At 48.4% G+C, this 21706-nt stretch overlaps 1 protein-coding gene across 1 annotated transcript; it reads right to left on the reverse strand.

Moving 5' to 3' along the window:
• Positions 1 to 537: 537 nt before the first annotated feature.
• CIDEA (cell death inducing DFFA like effector a) lies at positions 538 to 18662 on the reverse strand. The gene is made up of 5 exons (XM_072734864.1): positions 18560 to 18662; positions 9990 to 10134; positions 9029 to 9175; positions 3017 to 3198; positions 538 to 1139 (listed from the first exon to the last, which is right to left on the reverse strand). The coding sequence occupies exons 1-5, from the start codon at positions 18595 to 18597 to the stop codon at positions 992 to 994; spliced, it is 660 nt and encodes a 219-aa protein (XP_072590965.1). The 5' UTR covers positions 18598 to 18662; the 3' UTR covers positions 538 to 991.
• Positions 18663 to 21706: the final 3044 nt, after the last annotated feature.

Consider the following 21706-nt stretch of genomic DNA (forward strand, 5'->3'; position numbering starts at 1 on the left):
CACATTGCCCCCATCCCATCCCGGTGTTTGGGGCGAAACCTTCTGTATCTGCAGGACCTGGAGTGTGGCCTTGCGAGTCACCCTCTCCCTGGGCCCCCAGGAGGCAGCCCCAGGACTTCCGACTCCCGGGGAGGGGGGCCTGCATCTCACCTTCATGGGGGAGGGCCAGCCGGAAGATGACGCCAACTCAGAGGAAAACAGAACCAAGAGCTAGACAGATTCCTGGCTACCTCACTGGACACCTGTACCCAGCAGTGCCTGCAGCTACAGCCACCACTCCTGGGTCACAGCTGCCTGGGTCACTGTCCTGCCACTCGCAACCACGGATCCCAGCTGATAACTGGAACCACATTAGCAACCAGCGCCATGCATCAGGCCTGAATTTCAAGCAGTTTTGGGGCAGGGGTATGTGTTTTGTTTTAAAGGCTATAAGTATTGGTTGAAGACTTCTAGAACCTCAGGTTCTTAAGCCTTTGGATCCCTCTGAGGTCATTCAGGACTCACATAAAAAAAAAAAAACAACCAACAACCACACAGTAACATTTGACAGCTCATTAGCTTAACAGAGACTTAAAAGTGATTATATCCATCAGCAGAGCACCCCTGAGTTTTGCTTATATATAGAAGTTTTGTTTGTTTGGAACATGAAAGAGACACAAGGAAGCATTACCCATGTGAAAAGTAGCTCTCATGGTCAGTTTACTGCAGGAGGTGAGGAGCTGTATGGCCTCATGCGAGTTTGTGTTGCTCAGGAGCCACCAAAGGCACCTGCTGTTCGGTCCTCCCCCTACAGAGGCCCCTTCAGGGCATCCCGCTGTGCAGCCCCCCCTTTCATGTGCATTGACTCCTTTTCTTTCCCTTGGGTGACCCTCCTGAGCACAAGTGACCCGCAGTGTACAAGTGTATGTGGTTCAGGACAGCAATATCTTCAAAATCATCATTTGAGAGGGAACATTTTGGTCAGGAGCCTGCGGGGTCCCCTGCAGCTTGCCTATCTGCATGTGAACCCCCGTCTGGAGCAGGACTTGGGAGGAGCCTGCTCTTCTGTGTCACCAAGCACTCGGAGCATGTACGAGCTGGTGTAGATGAGCAACTGTCCAGTCACCTGGGCGGCGTGGGACAGCAGTCGCAGCAGGCTCCTGCAACAGAGAGGAGACAAAGGCAGTGTTGGGCTGGGAGTTCTGGGCACGAATTCCTCAGCAGCCCCCCCTTCCCCCCACCAACATGCCCTCCCAGCAGGCACTGCTCCCATTGGATGCTTTAAGGGCCTGCTCCCCAGCCTGCCAGGGCTGGCTGATGTGCAGATGCTGATCCAGGAGCCTGGGACCACCTTTCCTCAAGCCACTTCCAAACATGGCCTGTTGTTCAGTAATTAGGACGCATGAAGTAGGCACACCATGCTCTTGAGAGCACATGGTGTGTCCTGTCCTTTGGCTGCTTGCTTACTTTGGCCACTTTGGGTGTGTGGGGCTTGTTATTAAAGTCAGGCAAGTCAGGCATGAAAGAAGCCAGGCTGAAGGAGTGACCCTGTGACTCAGTTTGCTTAGGGTGGTTGGGACATCCCAACTGTGGCCTGTTCCTGGCATCTAAACCCTCAGGCTAGGCCTGGCATTCCTGTTATTTCAGATGAAAAAAAGTGGCTTTAACTCGAATTCTTACTCTCTGGAGTCCACAGCAAAAGGATTTCATTCCAGTTTTAAAGGCCCCGGGGGTCAGCGGCACTGGTCGGGGTGGGGAGGGGTCCTGGCCCCGGGAGCCCACCACAGGACCTGGGTGTGATGCTTTCAGTGTGGCTGCTTGTGTGCCATCAGATCTCAAAGGGAAGAATTAGGGACAAGAGCGCCAAATCTGCCTCTCGAGAAAGACTTTGCTGAGGCAGGATTTTGGGGGAGATTTACTGTCTTCATTATACTTTTCTAAGTTGACATAATGTTCTTATCTCACTTTAGAAAATCAAGCAATGAAGCTATTTTCTCCCATCTCAGCAAGAAGAGGAAGCTCTCCCAGGAGTCCAGATTTCAAAACGGGGACAGGGACAGTTGTCTATGAGTTGGCAACTGGTGGGTCTGAGCAGGAAACAGAGGCCACTGGGAGCCTACTCTATCCCCAGGCCCGCAGCCCCCTCAGAAAAGGCCAGTCTCATTTCCAGAGCATTTCCTGCCCCACACTAGGCTCAAGGATGCCCAGAGTGGGGCTCATTGGGCCATGGAGAGAAGGGACCAGCCCCCTCTGAGAAGCAAGGGGGTGGGGAGCCACCCATAGGAGCTGTGCAGGGAGCAGCGTTTGGTCAGGGCCACAAGCAATGGTTTCACACTAGCTTCAGAGGCCTCCTGTCACTGTGTCTCCCCCTCCATCCCTCCCTCCACGGCAATTAGGTACTTAAAGAGGCTCAGAGAGGTTAAGCGGCCCCATTAAAGGTCACATAGCTGGCTGCTCAGAGGCAAGGCTGGGAGGGCCTGCAGGTGGCCCCCTCGGTCCAGGGCTTGGGGGTGGGTCCAGCCTGGTCACAACTACAGAACGTTTCTGGGGAATGTACAGAACGTGTTCAGATTGATCCGAGGTATGGATTAGGGTCTGTGTTCTACAGGCGCCCCCTGGGAGGCCATGCTGCCAGCCTGCCCCGCACCCCCCCTTGGGTAACAGTATGTGGCAGGCCCAAATCTCAGGGACTCCAGCTGCCATTGCTTAGTATAAAGGCTTTCAAATGTACAGCCCTAAGTTTTTAAAAGAAATTCAGTTCTTCTCTATATTTATGCGTTAGTTGTTTCCATTTAGTATTTGATGGTCCCTGGAGAAAAAAAGCCATATTTTGGCTCAGGACGTTGTTTTCTGACTTAAGTCTGTGGCATACACCTACTACAGAACAACACGAGTTAGTGAACGTCAGCAGCTGCTGCTCAGGTCAGGGCCTTGGCAGGGCAGGGCTGGGCCATGCAGAGCAGCAGGCGGGGCACGGGCCACCGGGGTAGGGCCACGTGCAGCTCCCAGACACCAGCTGAGCCCTGAAGTCCGTTACCTCAGCAGGGCTTTGACTCCAGTACAGCGGATGTCGTAGGACACCGAGTACATCTCATACATGGTGGCCTTCACGTTGAGGCAGCCAATGACATCCTTGGGGGTCAGCTTGTACAAGTCGAAGGTGACTCTTGCTATTCCTGCCTTCTTTGGTTGCTGGCGAGCTGGGATGTAGTTGGCACCCTAGAATCATAAGGGGAGGGAGAGACTTTAGGAGCATCTTCAGCTTGGACGTGCAAATTCTATCATTCTGGGTTTTTGCTAGTTTTGACTTTGCTGTCCTAAAATCTGTTAGTGACAGAGCTGCTAATTGCCTGAGGGATATTTTTAGCAGATCAATATGCTCCTATGCTGGCATGTCCAAACCCTTAAAGTATTCTTCCCTAAGCTACTTTCAGTTTAGTGACTTGAGATGAGTGCGGTTTGGCTCTGGGGCCTGGGCAGTAGGATCCGGGATTCACAGGATGGCTGTGCTACTGACACGCGGTATGGAGCACACGCAGCCCAGTCACTCAGAGCCACCGTGGTCACTTGATTGACATGGGCGATCTCATGAATGTAGCACAGTCTGCTTAATGAGGAACAGGCAGCAGTATTTCCATTTCACAAAAGGCTGCCAGGCAGACAGCTTCAGCATCAAGGGTGAAAACCTCCCAGGGCTTCCTGTGCTTTCTAGTCACTGCCCTGGAAAAAAGCAGACCTCCTGGGGACACAGGATAGTCATCATGTAGGTCCTCCTGAAATATCAGCTGAGCCTTCAGGTCAGAGGAGAAAGCCAGAGACCTCTGTCGAGCCTTAGGTTTATAAGGAGCACTAGAACATCTTCCCCACAGAAAGCTTTGTCGAAAGCAAGGGAATGAAGCTGTGCCAGGTACAAATGTCTCCCTAGGGCTTGCTCCTCACACAGATCTTGTAGATTCAGAATTCAAGTGTATACAACCAACAGTGTTATGGTCTCAGGAACCTCTGGGGTTGAGAGTAGTTGAGGCTAGAAATGTTAAATTCATCAATAACAATAATGACTATATGTGAAGTTAAACCATAAATTCCCCTAAAAGTACCCAGACCCTTCTTGCTGGAGCCACCCTGCTTACCTCCCACACATGTTGACATACGCAACAAGAGATTCTGGGGGTAGCCTATTGTTCAATGCACAAGAGGTCCTGCTGCCTCTTTATGGGGTATTAACTGTCCCCCGTTTAGGAAGCATTATTATTATTTTTTAAATAGGCTCAATACCCAGTGTGGAGCCCAACGGAGACTTGAACTCACTACCCTGAGATCAAGACCTGAGCTGAGATTAAGAGTGGGATACTTGGCACCTGGGTGGCTCAGTGGTTGAGAATCTGCCTTCCATGCAGGGCGTGAGCCCAGGGTCCTGGGATCGAGTTCCCCTTTGGGCTCCCTGCAGGGAGCCTGCTTCTCCCTCTGCCTGTGTTTCTGCTTCTCGCTCTGTGTCTCTCATGAATAAATAAAATCTTAAAAAAAAAAAAGATCCTGGAGTGAAGAGTTTTTTTTTCTCAAGATTTTATTTATTTATTCATGAGAATACACAGAGAGGAGAGAGAGAGAGAGAGAGAGAGAGAGAGAGAGAGAGAGAGAGAGGCAGAGACACAGGCAGACGGAGAAGCAGGCTCCATGCAGGGAGCCCCACACAGGACTCAATTCCAGGTCTCCAGGATCAGGCCCTGAGCTGAAGGCGGCGCTAAGCCGCTGAGCCACCCGGGCTGCCAAAAAAGAAGAGTTTTACCTGTAATCAATCCAGCCACTGTTCTTTCTCACTGCCTCATGCTCCTTTCTGACCTGTAGAAGTTTGTACCTTATTCCCCCTAAATGTCTTCCTGAAGTTTTGGTCTTAAGTCAAAATCAAGCCCTCACAAAGCCAGCCCGCTGGTGACATGGGTTCCTCTGACTTGCTGGCTAAGAAGGAAGAAATGAAGGCCTAGCTGCCAGGTGGGAGGGGGCTCTAGGGTTCGCTCCCCCACCCAGGCGTTCCAGGCACTCAGACTGAAGACGGGCGACCCCTGGTGGCTATTTCTGGCCGGCCTTCCCGCTGACGTTAACACAGCTGGCCTCACTGATTTAAAAAGATAGACACACCTGCAAGGTGGATAGGATCTTATCATCAGTGTGGAGGTGCCCATTTCCACTGGAGGGAAGCTGGTTGAAAGGCCTAAGTCGAGAGAGGACACCCACCCCCACTCGCTCATCAGGCAGGCTGGTAGGGGCTGGGCGGCCCACCACCCCCTTGAACACACCACCCTGAAGGATTATTTACACCCATGGCCTCTAGGCGCCCTGCCCACCGGCTCAGTCTCCCCTTGCTAACCCAGTGTCTGTTATAAAAACCAAACACAAACTACCCTTCCCTTCTGAGCTGGTTTCCTGTTGCTCTTCTAACTACCACAAATTTAGTGGCTTGAAGCAACAGAACCTAAGACCATAACAGGTTGGCAGTCCACCATGAGCAAGCAGGGATGCTTTCTCCCGGAGGCTGCGAGGAAGGACAGGGGCCCTCTCACCCTCTCCAACTTCTGCAGGCGCTCCCATTGCTTGGCTCCTCACCACTCCCCTCCTCTTACCCTGCTTCTGGCCTCACTCTGACTCTCCTGTCTCTCTGTAAGGACCCCTGATGACACAGGTCCCTGGATAATGCAGGACCATCTCCCCAGCTCGAGATCCTTAACTTAACCACCACCTGGTAGGTCCATTCGCCAAGTAAAGCAACACTTCCAAAACATCCAGGGATTTCAATGTGGGCATCTTTGCAAGGCTGTTATTCTTTCCACAAGATCTTTCTCAAAACAAAAGTAGTCCAGCTCTAGGTTGCCCCATTCCACCCTGGTTTGGGCAACCAAAAAGTCTTTAGACATTGCCAAAGGCCTCTCAAGGGGTAAGATTGTCCCCAGCTGAGAACCTCTGGTTGATGGGTATCTATAGGTTCTATTGAAATCCACATAAACAAAAGCCATTTGGGGTCATCATTAATTTTTAGAGTATAAAAGGGTTCCGAGGTCAAAAGTTTGAAGATCACATGCTTAATGGATATGGCTTAATGTGATATTTTCACTCAACAGAGTTGATGAGATTTATTCATATAGATGCTGATAGCTGTACTTCATGCATCTTCACAGCTCAAGAGCATCCCATTCAATAAAGAGACACTGGTGTCTTTATGTGTATTTACAAAGAAACACATGGCTGGGTATCTGTGTGTTCGGTGTATGCCTAGGAGAGGACTTGCCAGGTCATGGGTGGTGTTTCAGTTCTATGGGATAGAGGTACAGTTTTAAACAGCTGCTGGTGGGAGTGTAAAAGAGTTCACTGCTCCGTATCTTAAAAAGAAATGGAAAGAAGTGGAAAAGCCTAATAATCTTTTATATCATTAGATTTGGTATTATCTTCTTGTGGTCTTATGTTTTCCTAATCACCAATGAGGTTGAACAGTTTTTCCTGTGTTTTATTGTCCATTCCACAGATACCTGTCCATTTTTTTGGTCCATTTTTCAATCAGATTGTCCATTGTTTCCATAATTGATTTCTGCAAGACTCCTAAATTTAACAAACACTAATCCTTTGTTGGACTATGTTGAAAACACCTTCTACCCACTTGTGGCTTATTGTTTTTGTTATCTTTTGACAAACAAAATTCTTAATAGAGTGGAATTTATCAGTAAAAATGGTTTATGCTTTTTCCTGTTAAAAAAACAACAACACCCTAAGATGTCCAACATATATCAGACCTTCTCAGTCAGGTCTCCAACTTCCTTCATGGTTTCTACCTCTACCATCTTGTGCTACACGTCATGGAAACTTCTTGAGACATATCTTAAGTGCTGTCTATCTCCATTTACTTTGTTATATTTTTCATTTCCAGAAATTTTATTTGATTCTTTCAAGTCTACTTTGTCCTTTCTGATTACCTCCTGTTCCTTTTTTACTTTTGATTACCTTTTAGATTTCTTTGGACATTTTAAATACACTTATTTTATACTTTGTATCTGATGATTCCAACATCTGAAGTCTTTGGAGGTCTGACTTCATTATTTCTGCTTCATCTCACATAGAGTGCCTTAAGTCCTTACATCCTATGATTTGATTGTGAACTCACATTTGTTGGAACTTTAGGAATGGAAACTCTTTGGCACCTAGATCAAGGCTCATTCTGAGCCTATTTGCTCCTACTGGTTACATGGGGATACAATCAACACCAGGTCAATGGGGGGGTCACAGAGGGACCAGTTGAGTAAAGAGAACTCAATGAATAAACTCTTTCCATTGATGCTTCCCTCTCCAGGGCTCTGGAAACTAAACTCTCAGCTTGGATGTTTTTGGAATCAAAAGTCCTGAAAACGTCATGAGAGCTTGTGGCCACAGATTCTTAGGAGACACCTTTAGGATTCTCTGCTTTGTGTGGGCATCTCTAATCTGGCCCCTTACCTTGTATCAGCCCAAGACTTTGTCTCCTGTCCTGCCAGCACCTGTCAAGACTGTGGCACTTAGTCACTGAGGTGAGTGGATGGCCACAGGTGAGATGCTCACAGGTAATCTACTTCTCCAGATTCTGGCTCCCATAAAGTTTTGGCCTCTGAGGACTTTCCTTTCTTGAAGGTCAGTTAGGCATATAAAATCAGTTTTAATGTGTTGCTTTACGCTTTTAGGTGTTTTATGGTGGGATCCAAGATATATATACTCCATAGTTTTCCTGGATATAGAAACCTTTATTCAATCTCTGTACCTTTGAGATCACTCTTCAGTCATACACATACCCCTACTTAATATCACTGGCTATGTTAGCTTGCTGGCCTCCTCAGGACAGAGACAGTGAAGGGTCACCAGGTCATATCTGCGTGCTTTAACAGGATCTGTAGCTAGTTACTGGCCTAAATCTGTTCCTCAGAATTATTTTCTCCAAAGCTAGTATAGCCATTCTAGAAAAAAGTATGGAAGTTCCTCAAAAAGTTGAAAATAGAACTACCCTACTTACCCTAAAGACACAAATGTAATGATCCGAAGGGACACCTGCACCTCAATGTTTATAGCATCAGTGCCCACGATAGCCAAACTGTGGAAAGAGCCCAGAAGTCCATCAACAGATGAATGGATAAAGAAGATGTATCTTAGTGGATATATACCATGGAATCCTTCTCAGCCATAAAAAAAAAAAAGAAAAAGAAAAGAAAAAGAAAAAGAAAAAAAATAAAATAAAATAAAAAAGAATTCTTGCCATTTGCAAAGACATGGATAGAACTAGATGGTATTATGCTAAGCGAACTAAGTCAGTCAGGGAAAAACAATTATGTGATCTCATTCATGTGTAGAATTTAAGAAACAAAACAGAGGATCATAGGGGAAAGGGAGGGGAAAGTAAAGCAAGACAAATCAGTGAAGGAGACAAACCACTAATCATAGGAAACAAACTGAGGGTCACTGGAGAGGAGGTGGGGGGAGGGATGGGGTAACTGGGGGATAGGCATCAAGGAAGGCACGTGATGTGAAGAGCACTGGGTGTTATACAACAGATGAACCACTGACCTCTACCTCTGAAACTAATAATACACTATATGTGAATTAATTGAATTTAAGTTCTTCTTCTTTTTTTTTTAATTATTTATTTTTGATAGTCATACAGAGAGAGAGAGAGAGGCAGAGACACAGGCAGAGGGAGAAGCAGGCTCCATGCACCGGGAGCCCGAAGTGGGACTCGATCCCGGGTCTCCAGGATCGCGCCCTGGGCCAAAGGCAGGCGCCAAACCGCTGCGCCACCCAGGGATCCCCGAATTTAAGTTCTAAGAAAAGAACTATTTGCTGTAAATCATATAGCCCAGGCTCACTAAGATGCTTAATTACCTAGAAATACTTTTAAGCAACCTGTTGAGGGTAGCAGATTCGGTTATCAGGTGAATACAAAGTACGTATCTAGAAAGAGGGCAAGTCAACACCAAAGTGGGGAACGCTCTTTTGTGGGTAAAAAGTCTACCCCGTAGCTGCTTCGATATGTGTTTTTGCTTACCGGTGTCCACTTCTGCCCTTCCTCCAAGATCATGAAATGTGTGTTGTCTCCTAAGGTCTGAAAGAAATCTTCCGTATCCACCACAGTGCCATCTTCCTCCAACACCAGAGTGACCAGTCCGCTGGTGATAACTAAGGCCTCCAGGGTCTAGGTGGGCAACACATTGGAGACATAGAACAAAGCAGGACACTCTGCTCTGACCACTCAAAGCTACTGATTAAGTTATGGCTTCAGAAGTACTGTCTGAAGCTGCTAAAATTTTAACAGTAGAGATCTACTTAACAGGTGTCTATGACTCAGCCTTTGCTTAGAAAAAGAGAAGTTAAGATTTTTAATGGATTTATTTTTTTCAGTGGCTTCAGTGGCATGAGATAAATGAAGACATCAGGTAATATTTACAGTTTCTAAGATTACTTATTTGACAAATAAAATGAATAACGCAGCAATATGATATTTAAAGAGCCTTAGTCTCATGCCACATATATGAACATCTCTCTTGCTTTTGGGATCTGCATGTTGGATGCTCATTTCTTATTTCCATGGGTGTCTTGGTCTGGGTTATGCATTCATAACCCAACTCCAGACTCTGGAGAGTCTGTGATTCTTCCTTATTTGGTGATCTAGGACACTGTTTCAGATTCAAGACTATTCTTCCCTGAGCTTTATAACTGAAAACAGATTTCCAAAGCCTGCTGCTTCCCCGTATCCTCCCTTGTTAAAGAAGAAAGGCTACATTGTCAGCTGATGACAGTTTTCAAGGCCTTTGCTTCTGCAGCTAAATCTTTCATGGTTCAAGGAGAGATGCGATAAAGTTCCCTTTCATTCTCTTCTCCCCTCTGACTCTCTGAGGCCACAAGAGTGACATTTGTCTCTGGACTGGCCTAGTACCCAAGCCCCAAGCCCTGTGTGTGGTTCGGGGCCCTCCCACGGGCAGTAGGGGCGGTGCTGTGGCTCCTGGCACCTTGCTGAGAAGCTCCTTCAGACTGTCAGCCATCACCCCTCGACGGCTGCTTCTGTCATGGTTGGAGACCCGGAAGGGGCGAGCCGAGTGTTTGAGGGGAGTTAGTAGGACTCTCTTGGTCTGTGATCCCATAAATGTCAGGGGCCTGGAAATGGAGGAGAAAAGTAAAAAAATATCTTGGACGTTATCTTCAAAAAGAGACTTTGAAGAGAGATTGGAAGTACACAAAATTAAGACAATTTTAATATTTGCATCTGAAAGAAAAAATCCATAGTTGGGGATTACTGAAAATTTTATATACATATATATATGTATATATACATATATCTCCTGGTACCCAAAAGACAAACAAGTACTATATATAAATAAAAAGCACAAGCATTATCACACCTATTTTACCAGAACATTCAAAGTCCTCATAGTAACTGCGTGAGAAATAAGTGGTAAGGTATCACACTCAAATACGAAATAAGAATTCTATTCTGCAAACGTGGCTTTTACAGCTGAGATCTTAAAAGAAAAAAAGAAAAAAGAAAGAAAAAGATTTCCAGAGGCCAGGAAGTGGCCAAGCAGAGTTAGAGAATTAGATGCACACACACAAAAGTTACATACTGTACAGCAAGACTAAGCCAAGAATTGAAAAACCAGATATTGGTCACTAGAGAAATAAACTAATTTTTAGAAATTAACTTAGAATAAATGAGAAACAACAGAACACTATAATAATTGTGGTTGGAACAACAAGAAGGAAAAGAACTCTGGGCCATATGTCACGTGACACTGGAGTACGTTCCACATTTAACAAAGAATTCATTCAAAAATTTACATATTAAAAAAACTAACATGGAGGAGTTAAATAACAAAACTAAATCAAGACAGTTTTCCTGAGGAAAAGAATCTCTAATCCTTGATTATCAAATTTTAGTTACTTCGCAAATACTACACACACACACACACACACACAAATACTGTTTATGTAACATTTTATATATATGGGATAAATGAGAAGCTTACAGCTTTAGTAGTTATTTAACACTTTTGTTTTTAAAGATCTTTTTTTTTTTAAAGATTTATTTATTTATTCATTCAGAGAGAGTGAGAGAGAGAGGCAGAGACACAGGCAGAGGGAGAAGCAGGCTCGATCCCGGGTCTCCAGGATCACACCCCAGGCTGCAGGCGGCGCTAAACCGCTGCGCCACCAGGGCTGCCCTGTTTTTAAAGATCTTAATTTTAAGTAACCTCTATGCCCATTGAGGGACTCGAACCTAAAATCCCAAGATCAAGAGTTGTAGGCTCCACTGACTGAGCCAGCCAGCAGCCCCAACAAACATTTATTTTGTTTCGTCAATATTAATTCACTTCATCCTTAGGAAACTCTGTAACATAGTCCTGTTTTTCTCAATTTACAGATGAGGGAAATCAGGCCAGAGAGCTGCCCCACAGATGGTAAGAGCCAGAGCTGGGATTATGACCCAAGTACCTCTTTCTTCTTGGCTTCATAAAGGTTATCTAGATGCCACACACTAAAGAGTAACACAAGTTTACATATTGGGGAACATATGAGGCTTTTGATAGCCATTAAAGAAATGCAAAGCCACCTTTGACATACTACCATATATTTTTAAACAAACATACAAGAAGTTACTTAAAAATAACTCCATGAGTGGCAACAGATGCACCTTGTCAGTAGCACTAGGCAGGGCTTCAGTCTCTTTGGAGACCAGTCTAAGAACATATAGTTTGCATCTAGGACTGGGGGCTGTTTTACATTTAGGAATTAACCCACATAGAAATTATTTAAAATAACATAAACATAAGTTAGCAGCATTTCAGGGGGCTCTTGCTTCGTGTCAGGTGCTGTGATAAAGGACATGTGACCTCATTTAATCCCCCAGCCCCTGCGGGAATAGCACCTCTAGCTGCACTCTCCCTACACCTGAATGGTGCCTAACAATTTCAGGTGCTCAAACAACTGTTGACAATTTGGACAAATAATTGTACAGTGACATTCAGGAGAATGAAACAAAGGGCTTTATTTTTAGGGCAACCTTGTCGAAGATACAGAATGAGGACATCACTGATGCTTATAGTAGCTTGTCTAGATTTGCCCTATGAAGGCTAAAATTCTAGAGACTTCTGTACTTTTTAAAAATAATTTTTAAAAAGATTTTATTTATTTATTTATGAGAGACAGAAAGAGAGAGAGAGGCAGAGAGACAGGCAGAGAAAGAAGCAGGCTCCATGTAGAGTCTCCAGGATCACGCCCTGGACTGAAGGTGGCGCTAAACAGCTGAGCTCCCTGGGCTGCTGGACTTCTGTACTTTTTGGGAATGCCTATCACCTTGGATTTAGTACTTTATTTTATAGATATCTGTACACATACACAACACATACATACGCATATATTGTCATTTATTTGTCTATGTTTTATTTTCCCAAGCAGATTGGAATTTCCTTGTGGACAAGGCTTCTTTGTTCTATCTCCCATAATGCCTAGACTAGCACTAGGCATATATGTTTTAAATAGTATGTGGTCTAACTTGAAGCTCTACAAATGGACATAGTGAAAATTTAATGATTTGCCAAGTAGTTTTCTATATGAAAAACTGATAGTATAGGAATAAACCAGCTCTCAAAAACTGTCAACTTAGGGCAGCCTGGTGGTTCAGTGGTTTAGCGCCGCCTTCAGCCCAGGGCCTGATTCTGGAGACCCAGGATCAAGTCCCACATCAGGCTCCCTGCAGGGAGCCTGCTTCTCCCTCTGCCTGTGTCTCTGCCTCTGTGTGTGTATGTGTGTGTGTCTCTCATAAATAAATTAAAAATCTTAAAAAAAATTTTCAGATTAAGTTCATGCTCATAGCATGAGAGGCCAGTTTCAGGAAGGTTTCTATAAGAATGAGCGTCCCTATGCCCCAGCTACAAACTGGCAGACCCAGGTTGTTAGCATGGATCTGGTCTAAAGTGTGTTCAGCCAGCTTCACATTAGTGCCTCCCACCTGCTCACGTCTGAACACTCACCTTGGCCAGCTTGTGCTAGCTCCTAACATATTAACTCATGATCATTGGAACTTTACAGGGAAAGCATCACTCCATTTCTCGAATGGGAAAACTGAGGCTCAAAATGGTTTCTCAAGGTCCATTGGTTAGGAAGGAAAAGACAGCCCCTTCCCCTTCTGCCAGCAGAGTGCACGCATTATGTGTTCCTGGTGAGGCAACAGCAAGGGGGCTGCACCAGGTCACTGGCCTCGGATGCAGACGCCCCATTGGACTGCGCCGAGACCCACCGAGGGAATCCAAGCCTTGAACCGACACAGTATGGGGCTGGCAGACAGCCTCTGAACTTTTGCCTTGATTGCAAGAAGTTACACCAGGTTCCTCGGTTACACAAACCAATGAACGAGATGCCCACGTTCTGCTGAGCTGACGCTGCAGAAAACCCACCCACTGTTCCACCTCTGGGGATCTGGTGGACGGGGGAGGGAGGACTTTCCATACTCTGCTTTACATGTAGGAGCAGGCTTTGTTGGCAACCTGTTCGTGGCACCTGAAACCTCCTCCCTGGCGAAGTCCCTCTGAGGAGGAGAGAAAGATACTAGCTCCACCTGATGCCAGACAACTGTGCACATTAGCACATTACTTACCAACTTGACAAAGCAGACTTGCTAGATGAGGAAAAGTGAGGCTCAGGAGGTTAAGAAACGAATAAGGTCAGAGTTAACAAGTGCTAGAATAGGGGTCTGAATCCAGCTCCCATTTTTGTACCACCACGTATGCCCTACAAGGTGAAAACCCGCTGATGGCATGAGGCCACCCTGGACCCTCACCAGCAAGGGCCCCTCTTCTTCCCTCAAAGCAGGAACTCATTGCCATTGTCCATGAGTCCTTCTAGAATCTGTACTCACTGGGGCCAGGATCTCTCTGTGCATTTTCTGACTTCCCCATAGCACCTGGCCTGCTGTTGGCATGCTATTTATTCACCAAGTAAAAGACTGGCTAGGACAAGATCAGAGAAATGGGAGAACAAAGTTCACGTCCTGGAACCTCAGGTCCAGGTGCTAGAGGCCAAAGGCACACCTTGTAGGCACGAACAGCTTTGACCTAGTTAGTTGTGGTCTTACACCTCCTCATTGGATGCAAACAATCACGTCTTAGTAAGCACCAGTGCTCCAGTCACCCAGTATAGTTGATTATACAAAATCGTTATGGTCCTTTAACTTCGGACAAGATAAGTGCTGGCAGCCACTTCTGGTCCTACCTCTCCACGCTGCCCTCAAGATAGCCATCCTCAAGAAAAATGGATATACAGTCCATTGTTCTCCGTACCCGTTCCGTTTCCTAACCGGGAACTGGATCATTGTTGGAGAACAGGCTTATGGAGCACAACTAAAAAAATCCTTGAAGACATGAAAATTAAATCCTGCCACTCCTCTTAAGGAACAAGATGAGTGATTTGATGATTTTATTTTATATAAAATTGAGGCTCTTTTATGGATAACATAAAAAGGGGTTAAATGAAATTTTATATACACTAAGCCAACTTAACAATTACTATAGGAGTATTTACTAAAGGAACAGCAGGATTAACTAGCTAGCTAATGAGCAAAACAGTATCGATCCAATTCACTCCTGATCCTCTTAATAGGATGATTTATGTCACTGGCCATCAGTATGATGCCTAATACCTGTTGCCAGTCTCCCCTCAATATTTTAATATGTCAGAGTTGAGAGAGGAGCTCTGAAAAGCTTTGGATTAGATCCATCACACGTGAGTCACCCTCTAATCCCTGGGAAAGTGCAGACAAGCATATGAAGCAGGAAGGAAACAGCTCACTAAAAGGAAAAGAAAAACCAGGAAACAGGGTGTTCGAGGAAGCAGATTGTTTCGGGGAAATCAAGACAAAAAGAGAAGTCAGGCTTCATAGAACATTCTTAAAAACTGGGAAGGGACATATCTCCCAGAAGTGAGGAAAACAGAGAAATCTTTGTATTTTTCCCAGAGTGAACTGAGGAGTCTCAACTAATAAACATGTGGCAAATAAAGCCATAGATGGCTTTTTGCTCCAGGAAAATGAAGCTAGCTGCCACAGGGCATTAAAAAACAACAAAACAACAACAACAAACAAACAAGTTTTTATGCCATCTGAGGGACTGATATTTATTCCAAAAGTGGAATAAGGAGGAATTGGGTAGGCCTGGGAACAAAGTCTTCCCCAGAGAAACATCTTGGGGTCAGCAGTGATGAGGTGGCTCTGTAAGGACATCTAAGCGCCTGCCCAGGGAAGATCCAGAATGAAATGAATGTTTCAGTGTCTGAGTGGCCCCACATTTTCTTGTTAGGTGGAAAGGAGGAACCACACAAGAGTAAGCAAGTGCAGAAGCAGGTAGGACAAGTCAACTGAGCACTACCTCCAAAGCCTGGTGATGACAAGGACATTAGGGAGGGAAGTGATAATGTCAAACCCAGCAGTGCAGAGAAATAGAATTGAAAATCAGTCATCAGGCCTGGCTGGATCTGGGTGAGCAGTAGGCACGGTGTGAGGGTCTAACTCAATGGCAGCAGCTGGAGGAGTGTCGGCCTTAGTGAGGTTTCCTGCTCCCCAGCAGCTCCAGAGCCTCGTTATGGGCTTATGGGCTACTCACATGGGGCACCACTACCCCACAGGGACTGCTGCCAGCTCCAATCTAGGCCTTGGCCACCCTATCGAAATGCTTGATGTAGTAAGAGGATTCAGTGTAGGACCATGAAGTCTTTGGACACTTTGAAATAGACCATGGTATATCATTAAAATAGGCCCTGGAAGGAGGAAGCCTCAATAACCTGGGAGATTCACTTGTAGAAAATGCACTCCGTTGCTTATGTCACTAATAAGAAGGTGGTAGGTGGTAAAATGTGTTCTGAGATGCCAGCTGTACAGGACATAGAGTTCCTTGGTCAGGGAAAGGGAAGATGTACGAAATAGCAACAAAAGCTATGTTTGATGAGCGATGTTTGCACACAGCGTAATGTCTATCAGCCCTGTAACAACTTCAAGGTCGGTGGGCATGCTCTCACCGACAGACACAGGCTGAGCAGCTCTGTCTGTGGCCACACGCACTGGCGAGGACATCCTTGACTCCAGAGCTCGGCTGAGAGACATCAGGCTGCTCTCACCATGAGCAGGGATCACAGGCCATTAACAAACCAAGGACCAGTTTAAGACTTCAGAATTGCTGACTTTAAAAAAAGATGTGAATGTGAATTGACTTATTTCTTTGGCAAAATGCAGTTATCTACTGATGAAAGACAGCATTGCGGTCATCTGGGTTAAATTAAGGAACACTGAGGAGACAGAAAACACGGCCGTCACCTGTCACCTCGCTGTGGCTCACAGGGGTCGTTAGCCTGGACGTGGTTCTGAAGAAGGACAGGGGAGAGACGGGCTGTCCTTCAAGGAGTAGTATGGACTGCTTTTCTTCCAGTTCAGCGGGGAAGCAGGTAGATTCCTTTCTTCTTCTTTTTTTTTTTTCAAAGAACCGCACAGTGTCCCCAACCAACGATCACTCACTTTTAGTTTGCCAAGCTCAGAGGGAATGTGGCTTCAAGTAGACATTTCCTTAGGTTTTGATTTGCCACCATTTTACAAGCAAGTCACTTCCACACACACTTGACCTGGAGGAAACCTCACATGCATGCATTTTGGATTTTGGTATCCTGGGGGCGGGGCCAGGTGGAAGGGCAGGGTCAGCCTTAATTCTGCAAGCTCTGCTCCCTCCTCCGTGCTCCAGGCAGTCTCAGGGAGGATGGAGAGCCTCCTTACCAGTCCTTAAAGCTCAGCCCACCACCTCCCCAGGGCTCACAAAAAGTTGCAGAATGGGGGTGTTTGCATGTTTGAGAATTGCACTCCAGACTGTTAACAGTTGTTGTCCCCTGGAGTGGGATTATAAGGGGAGGAGGAGAGGAACCAAAAAGGCAAGAAACCCAAGGCTTTCCCTTCATGCTCACATGTGTTAGTGATCACCTTCCCTGGTTCCTATCACTTGACTTCTGTTTTTTTTTTTTTTTTTTTTTTTTTTTTTTATTGGAGTTCAATTTGCCAACATATAGTATATCACCCAGTGCTCCTCCCGTCAAGTGCCCCTCACTCAGTGCCCATCACCCAGTCACCCCAACACCCTGTTTTTGTTTGTTTTTAAAGAGAAAGCCAGTACTGTTCAGTCAGACTACCTTCACGTATTGGAAGCTATTTTTCTAAATACTGAGTATTGCACACAGCAAGGGCAGCTGCCTATAGATCACAGTAGTTTTGTAAAGTGACTCTCCCCTGCCACCCTTCCCTTCACCTCCCTTGCCTCTCTGCCTTGTGGTACAAATGGGATTAGTCACCTCTGAAAACTTGCATTTTAAAGAACTCAAGGGTTCCTCTATCCTTCTTGAAGTATTCTGAAGATCTTCAAAGAAGCACTGGCCCTTCCATAAATCTATACTTAAAAGTTACTTCCAAGAGATATTTTATCAACAAAGACAGGCCTGGGTATGTCAGGATATGAAGACGAGTGGAAGCTGGGTTGGGGTGGCAGGAAGTGCTGCGGTGACTTCAGCCCCCAGGGGGTGGCAAAGCCCAGGAAGGAGGATGACTCCACAGGCCTTTGCGGGCCCAGGGTGGCGTTCTCGAATGCGGTGAGGACGGGGAGCGTTTCCCCCCAAAACACCCCCTAGGAAGCCTCAGTGGGCTCATCAAGCAGGGGTCGGGCGCGTTCAGAGCCCAAGGGGTGCTTCTGGCTCAGTCCGCCCTCCCCGTGGAGCCCAGAGGCCTCCCTCATCTTTAGGGGTAAGCCCGGACTATCCCAAAGCCGCGGAGTGTGCCCCCGGCGCCCCCGCTCCCTGGAAGCCCTGGCCCGCGCGCCCCGTGGAGGCGCTGCCCGCCTTGCCCAGGACGCGGCCCTCATCTGCACCTACTGCCGCAGGAGCAGCAGCGGGAAATTCAGCCACTCCCGCTCTCACCACTGTCACCTGTTCCGTGGATGCCCGTGCGCCTCGGGAGCGCCACACCTGGCCCTGCAGCCAGCGGGGGGAGGGAAGGGGCCCGCGGCGGGCTGCGGCTGGGCCGGCCGCGCTGCCGCAAGGCGTGGGCACCAGAGGTAACCCGGGCTGCGTGGGCTGCGACGGGGCCTCAGGGAGCCCCGGGTCGCGGGGCGCAAGGGGTGCCGGCGGACCCCGGATGGAGGGAGACGAGGGCGCTCACGGAGGTGCCAGGCACAGGGACGCGGGGCGCAGGACGCTCGGGGATGCAGGGTGCAGGGGCGCGGGGCGCAGGGGGCACGAGGGGCGCGGAGGCTGCGGCGCGGGGCGGGGGGCGTGGGGCGCGGGGCGCAGGGGGCACGAGGGGCGCGGAGGCTGCGGCGCTGAGCGGGGCGGGGGGCGCAGGGGGCACGAGGGGCGCGGAGGCTGCGGCGCGGGGCGGGGGGCGTGGGGCGCGGGGCGCAGGGGGCACGAGGGGCGCGGAGGCTGCGGCGCGGGGCGGGGCGCGGGGCGGGGGGCGTGGGTCCTGGGGCGCAGGGGTGGCCGCGAGCCGGGCCAGCGCCGCACTCACCTGAAGAGGGCTCCGGCGTAGTCCCGGGCGGTCTCCATCGCTGGGTCCCCCTTGCGGGCTCGGCCCCGGCTCGCCCGCGCGCTCTTAAAGCCCCGCCGCCAGCCCCGCCCCGCCGGCCCGCCCAGCGCCCAGCGCCCAGCGCCCAGCGCCCAGCGCCGAACTTGGGAGCGCCGGGTCCGCGGCAGCCCGGGGCCCCTGGGGGAAGCGGCCGTCGCAGACCAGACCGCTGCAGAGGATGGTGCCCGCGACTCTCGGCCCCCAGCAGCTCCGCGGGTCCCCCGCCCCCCATGGTCTCTGGTAGCCCAGGTTTGCCTCGCGCTTCCCCGAGACGGGGTGACTGGAGACATCACCAGCCTGCGCAGTGATGACAGTGAAAAGGTAGATGTGTTGCTTTCAAAGCCAGGCCATGGGGGGAGAGGCCCAGGCGGGGGAGATGAGGTGCAGGATGAGGTGTGTCCCCCGCCCTGGTCGAGCTGCGTTGGCGCCAGGACTGCAGCCCCCTCTGGGGGGGGGCTCCACCATCCCCATTGGGCCCCAAGCTCTGCAAGCCAGTTGGCAAGAAGGTTCCTGCTGCCACCTGGACACATAGCCCTACAGGTGCTTCGGGAGCCTCGGCTGCCTTCCTGTTAGGTTGCTTCATGGCTGTATCATGGGCATTTGGGGGCAGTGAGAAGTGACTTAGGACAGAGGGGTAAGGGAACCGTTGGACTTTGTTAGTTTTTTGGCTATAGGTAAGAGACTTTCTCAGAGTAAGAAAGGCAGGAGAAAAACCAAGCCAGGGCAGAGGCAGATTTTGTTCATGGCCTACTTGCATGTCACTGTATCAGTGTCACTGTATCAGAAGGTGCACCTCTGGCTTGTTTTCCACCTCAGAAGGGGGCAGGGGGCTTGCCAGGGGTTCCATGGAGCTCTTACCTACACAAGCAAAGTGGAAGTCCCTTGAGTAGGTTAGGTAGTGAATCAGTCCCTTACTTCCAGCCCTTTAAAAAGCAGAAACTTTCTAGGATATAGAGTTGCTAGTGCAGACTATCCTGCACATAGTCAGGTGACTGGTTCCGTAAATTCTTAGTAACTGCCGACTGTCCTATTGTGAGTGGTGTTTCCAAAGAGCTGTAGCCTGACCTGTGCCTTCCTTCTCCTGACTCATCTTGGTTTTAGCACATTGACCTGGTCACCCAAAACATGTCTCCTTCTATCTTCATTCCTCAGTTTAGCTCACAGAAACAACACACATTTCTTCCCCTTTAGGGTCCCTGGGGTCAACAAACCTCATTTGACTTGCTTGAAGGGGTGTTCAAGCTGAAAGCAATTTCCTTCCAGAGTCCTGGACTCCACAGGGCCTGCTGGGAACTCCCCAGCCCCAGAGCACAGCTGTTTTCTGCTCCACACCACGGGGGGCTGGTCGTACCTTCAGAGATCAACAGGGCTCCTCCCACTGATACCTTGCTGTGGACTGAGAGTTTGTGTCCCAACCCCAAATTCATATATTGAAGTCCTAATGCCCAATGTGATGGTATTTTAAAAGGTGGGACTTTAGGAAGCTGCTTCAGCCATGAGGATGAGGCCTTCACGAATGAGATTAGTGCCTTTTGAAAGAGGCTCCAGAGAGATTCCCCCTTCTGCCATGGGAGGACACAGCAAGAAGGTGCCGGCTATGAACCAGGAGGAGAGCTCTCACCCTGATCTCAAGCCCCCAGCCTCCAGGATTGGAAGCAATAAACTTCTGTTGTTTCTGAGCTATCCCTCCTGTGGTATGTTGTGATAGCCGCCCACACAGACTGAAATATTCCCAGTCTGATAGATGAGAAAGGGGTCCAGGCAAGTCAATTCAATTCACCTTTCAGGAAACTTTTTATTGTGAAAAATTTCAAATGTAAAGACACATAGCAGAACATTACATGAATACCCTTACGCCTGGGGCCTGGGCTGTTAGCATTTTGATATATCTGCTTGTTATTTATCTGTATTTTTATCAAACCCCTTCACATAAAATTCTTCAGCTTGCATCTCTGAAGCAACACTGACTTTCTCACGCTTACCACAGTGACGTTAGCACTCCTAACAAAATAAAAATGATCTCTTACTAGCACCTGATACTCAGTCCATAGTCAAGCTTTCCAAACACTCCCACCTTACATGTAAGCCACTTTTCTTGTGCTGAGATACAAATGTATTAGATCTGCTCTGGAACAGTAAAGGAGATCTGACACCACAGTGGCCAATCAGGGCAACAGGTGCAATTAACTTACCTATTTCTAGGGTCTAGACAGGCATCGGGATCCCAAGGCACCGATGAATGAATGAAGTGCTATATTAGGAGTAACATGCAAATGCCAATTGCAAAGGGAACCAAGTGATGACTTCTGCCCGAAGGGTGTCCACGAAGGTGCCTTGGAGTTGAGGCTTGGAGCGTGAGAGAGCAAGTGGAGCACAGGGACACTACCCTGCATTGCTTGGCGTATCTGGCATCCTGGGTGGGTATGTGGGGGCTTCCAGAGGAGAATGCCCAATGACCACTCAGAGTGGCCAGCTAGAGTGAATTTGCACAGCTCTGCTCTCAGAGGGGAACCAGCAGAGGTGGCAGGGTGACCTATTCAGATGTAGATTTGAGAAGGCCACTCTGGGGTGGCTCAGAAGCCAGACAGGGCCAGATGGCCTGCAGGTGATCCACCTGACAGATGTCAAGGGCACTGATGGTGGTGGAGGGAGGCGGAGCAGGCAGGGAACATTTTGCAGGACCCGGCAATGGATAGAGAGAAAAGCATGCTTGGAGAGACTCTGATAATTTTAGCTTGGATAGCTGGAGAGGCAGCGAGGCCCTCACTGAGAGGAGAAACAGGTGGAGAAGCAAGGTTGTAGCTGAGATTGACATTATGCTGAAACCCCCTGGCCCATGGGCTCTCCTGGGCAGAGAGGGGCACCGGGACCCTGGGCCCATGGCCCACACTCCGATGGCCCTCCAGGAGAGGTCCCGGCTGGGAGCCAAGGCTGGCCAGCTACCTGTCTGCTCCCAAGACGGAACCTGTGCCATACAAATGAGTGGGGGGGTCATCCCAGGAGGGTGTGTGGAGAAGGAAGGGAGCGCAGAGGCATGTTTTGCTCCTAAGTGTGTGGCAGCCAAGCCCAGGAGACAGTGGAGACGAAAGC

Source organism: Vulpes vulpes, chromosome 13 (genome assembly GCF_048418805.1).
Source record: "Vulpes vulpes isolate BD-2025 chromosome 13, VulVul3, whole genome shotgun sequence".
Classification (NCBI taxonomy): Eukaryota; Metazoa; Chordata; class Mammalia; order Carnivora; family Canidae; genus Vulpes; species Vulpes vulpes.